The sequence below is a fragment of the Gossypium arboreum genome, chromosome 6 (assembly GCF_025698485.1).
Source record: "Gossypium arboreum isolate Shixiya-1 chromosome 6, ASM2569848v2, whole genome shotgun sequence".
In the NCBI taxonomy this organism is placed as follows: domain Eukaryota; kingdom Viridiplantae; phylum Streptophyta; class Magnoliopsida; order Malvales; family Malvaceae; genus Gossypium; species Gossypium arboreum.
In genome coordinates this window covers 25,979,661-25,983,199 of record NC_069075.1, presented here as the reverse complement: position 1 = coordinate 25,983,199, position 3,539 = coordinate 25,979,661, and the positions used below count along the sequence as shown (strand labels likewise).

Here is a 3,539-nt window from a genome sequence, read left to right as displayed (position 1 = left end):
GAACCATGATAGGCTATAGTAATCCTGAAGGTACTTGGTGCTCAGCTTTTACTTGTTGAGAAATTAAGCATCTTGCAACAAACTTGAAAATATCTCTCTTCATACAGTTCCACCAATATATTTTCTTCAAGTTGTTGTACATTTTCATACTACCGGGGTGTACTGACAAATGACCATTGTGTGCCTCATTCAAAATCTTATAGACAACCATTGTGTGCCTCATTCAAAATCTTATAAACCAACTCGATATCTTTAGGAACACAAATCCTATCTCGAAACATCAAGCAACCATCGGAATCAACCCGAAAATTAGATTCAGAATCGGACTCACACTAAGTTCTCTTAGCTTGCAATTCATTGTTGTTACTCTAAGCTTCACAAATTTCTTGAAGAAACATTGACCTAGCTCTCAACTCCGCTACGATAGCACAATCATCTGATAAAGCCAACCGAGCATCCATGGCGCTTAAAGTAAACAAAGATTTTCTACTTAGGGTATCGACGATCACATTCACCTTTCCCGAATGATAGTCGATTATTAACTCATAATCTTTTATCAACTCCAACCATCTCTATTGCGTAAGATTTTAATCCTTTTGATTCATTAGGTATTTCAAACTCTTGTGGTCGGTGAATATTCAGCATACCTAGCCATACAAATGGTGTCTCCAAATCTTCAATGCGGATATAATGGCAGCTAGTTCTAAATCATGTGTCGGGTAATTTTTCTCATGCAGTTTGAGTTTTCTAGATACATAGGCTATCACTTTCCCTTCTTGCATAATCACACACCCCAAACCATTCAAGGATGCATCACTAAAGATCACAAACTCTTTTCTCGGCTCAGGTTGAACTACTACTGGAGCTTCAGTCAACAACGCTTTCAGTTTCTCAAAACTCTGTTGACACTTCTCTGTCCATTCAAACTTAACATCCTTTTGTAGTAACTTCGTCATTGGAGTGGCAATCATCTAAAATCCTTTAACAAATTGTCTATAATAACCGGCCAAGCCTAAAAAGCTTCTGACCTCTATCACATTCTTCGGCGGTTTCCAATCAACAATGGCTAAAATCTTACTTGGGTCAACTTTAATACCGTCTCCCGAAACATTGTGTCCTAAAAACCCAAATTCACGAAGCCAAAATTTTCTTTTACTGAACTTGGCATACAACTATTTGTCAAAGTCTGCAAAATAGTTCTCAAGTGCTCAGCATGATCTACTTCATCTTTTGAATAAATCAGAATATCGTTGATGAACACCACAACAAATTTGTCTAAACATGGTCGAAATATTCAGTTCATTAAATCCATAAAATAGCAGGAGCATTCGTTAACCTAAATGGCATAACAAGAAATTCGTAGTGGCCATACCTCGTTCTGAAGGCAGTCTTAGGCACATCTGACTCTTTAACCTACAACTGATAGTAGCCAGACCTTAAGTTTATCTTTGAAAATACAGTGGCTCCCTTCAATTGATCAAATAGATTATCAATCCTTGGCAAACGATACTTGTTCTTTATAGTCACCTTGTTGAGCTGTCGATAATCTATACATAGCCTCATTGAACCATCTTTCTTTTTCACAAATAATACGGGAGCACCCCAAGGTGAAAAGCTCGGTCTCGTAAAACCCTTAGTTGTCAACTCTTGTAACTGAACCTTCAACTCTTTTAATGTTGTTGGGGCCATCTTATACGTAGCAATCGAAATAGGCGCAATGCTAGGAGTCAAATCAATGCCAAAATCTACTTCCCTAATAGGAGGTAACCCTGACAATTCTTTCAATAACTCAGACTCTTTAGTATTTAACACAAAAGCAAGGTAGGCTTCATACCCCTTTCTTACACATTTCTGAGCAGGCATGGAAGAAATCACTACAGGCATGCCAGTCAATTCATCTGGTTCAACTCAATGAACATTACCATTCTCACATTTCGGTTCAATAAACTTTCTTTCATAATTCACTACCACATCGTGAGTGGTCAACCAATCCATACCAAGAATTACATCAAATTTGTCAAATGGTAATAGCATGAGATTAGTTGGAAAACAATGACCTCTAATCATTAATGGACAATTTTCACACACTTTATCAACTAACACATACTTGCCTAATAGGTTTGACACCTTTATTACAAACTCAATAGATTCAACAAACAAGTTCATATCAGACACCAACTTCATGTAAATATACGAATGGGTAGACCCCGAATCAATCAAAGAAACAACAAAAGTTACATAGATAGATAATGTACCCGTAATTACATCAAGAGAGAGGCCTCTTAGCGAGTGCAAATGGCGTAGGTCCTCGCAAGTGTCCTACCCTCAGATCTCACCGCAGACTCCCTAGGTGCACCCTTACTACTCTTCCCATTACCCAGATTCTTCTGAGGTCTACCCTTATTAGTATTGCTATTTGACCTTGTTCTTTGGAATTTTTCTCTCCTTGTCCTCTCGGGACAATCTCTAATAAAATGGTCAGGGGAACCGCACTTAAAACATGTTCTATCGCTCCCTCGGCACTCTTCGGGGTGATGTCTCCTGCACTGGGGGCATCTTGATCTATTAGGTCGAGCATTCCCAACACTAGCAATGGAAGTCGTCTGAGCTTTCAAAACCGTGTACTATTTACTCCTATTCTTGCTTGAATACCCAGCAGAGGCATTAGATTGAGTAGTGAACTCTCTCGACTTTTTAAATGAAGATTGAAAAGATTTGCTCAATTGCCTCTTCCTCGAGTCTCAAGACTCCATATTAGCTTTCCGCTTTTCTTTAGCCAATTCTTCAACCTTGCATGCTCTCTCAAACAACACAACAAACTCTTTCAATTCAAGGATACTGACCAACAATCGAATGTCTTCGTTCAATCCATCCTCAAATTTTTTACACATGATGGCTTCATTAGACACACATTCCCGAGCGTATTTGCTAAGCCTCACAGACTTACGCTCATACTCGGTAACTGTCATTTTACCCTGTTTCAACTTAAAGAACTCCTTTCTCTTTTGATCCATAAACCTTTGACTGATATACTTCTTGCGAAATTCCTCTTGGAAAATCTCCCAAGTCACTTTCTTCCTCGGCACAACCGACACGAGGGTATTCCACCACAGGTAAGCTAAATCTCTTAGAAGCGATACCACGCACTTCATGCACTCCTCTGGTGTGCATGACAACTCATCACAGACCCGGATGGTATTCTCGACCCAAAATTTCACTCTTTTTGGATCGTCATCTATGTTAGCTAGAAACTCTTGGGCTCCTTGCTTTCTAATCCGGTCAACTGGAGGTCTTTCCCTTCTACCCATCTTAACAACTTAGGGAGCTACAGGGGTTGGCTGAGGAATAGGCGGGGGTGGGGGAGGTTGAACACTCGGGTTTGTCTAAACAAAATCAGTGTACCAATTATTCATCATGTAGAGAAAGACTTCTCTGCCTCCTTCTCCTTTACTAACTGTCTCGGGTGTACTATTAGATGGTACTGCTCCTTCAACGGGAGCAGACGCATTACTTTGTACATCATCAGCAACTGCTCATTT

At 39.7% G+C, this 3,539-nt stretch overlaps 1 protein-coding gene across 1 annotated transcript; it reads right to left on the bottom strand.

The window, feature by feature from the left end:
• Positions 1-2,741: 2,741 nt before the first annotated feature.
• Positions 2,742-3,308, bottom strand: LOC108485351 (uncharacterized). Its single transcript, XM_017789165.1, has one exon. It carries the CDS (start codon positions 3,306-3,308, stop codon positions 2,742-2,744), a length of 567 nt encoding a protein of 188 aa, XP_017644654.1.
• Positions 3,309-3,539: the final 231 nt, after the last annotated feature.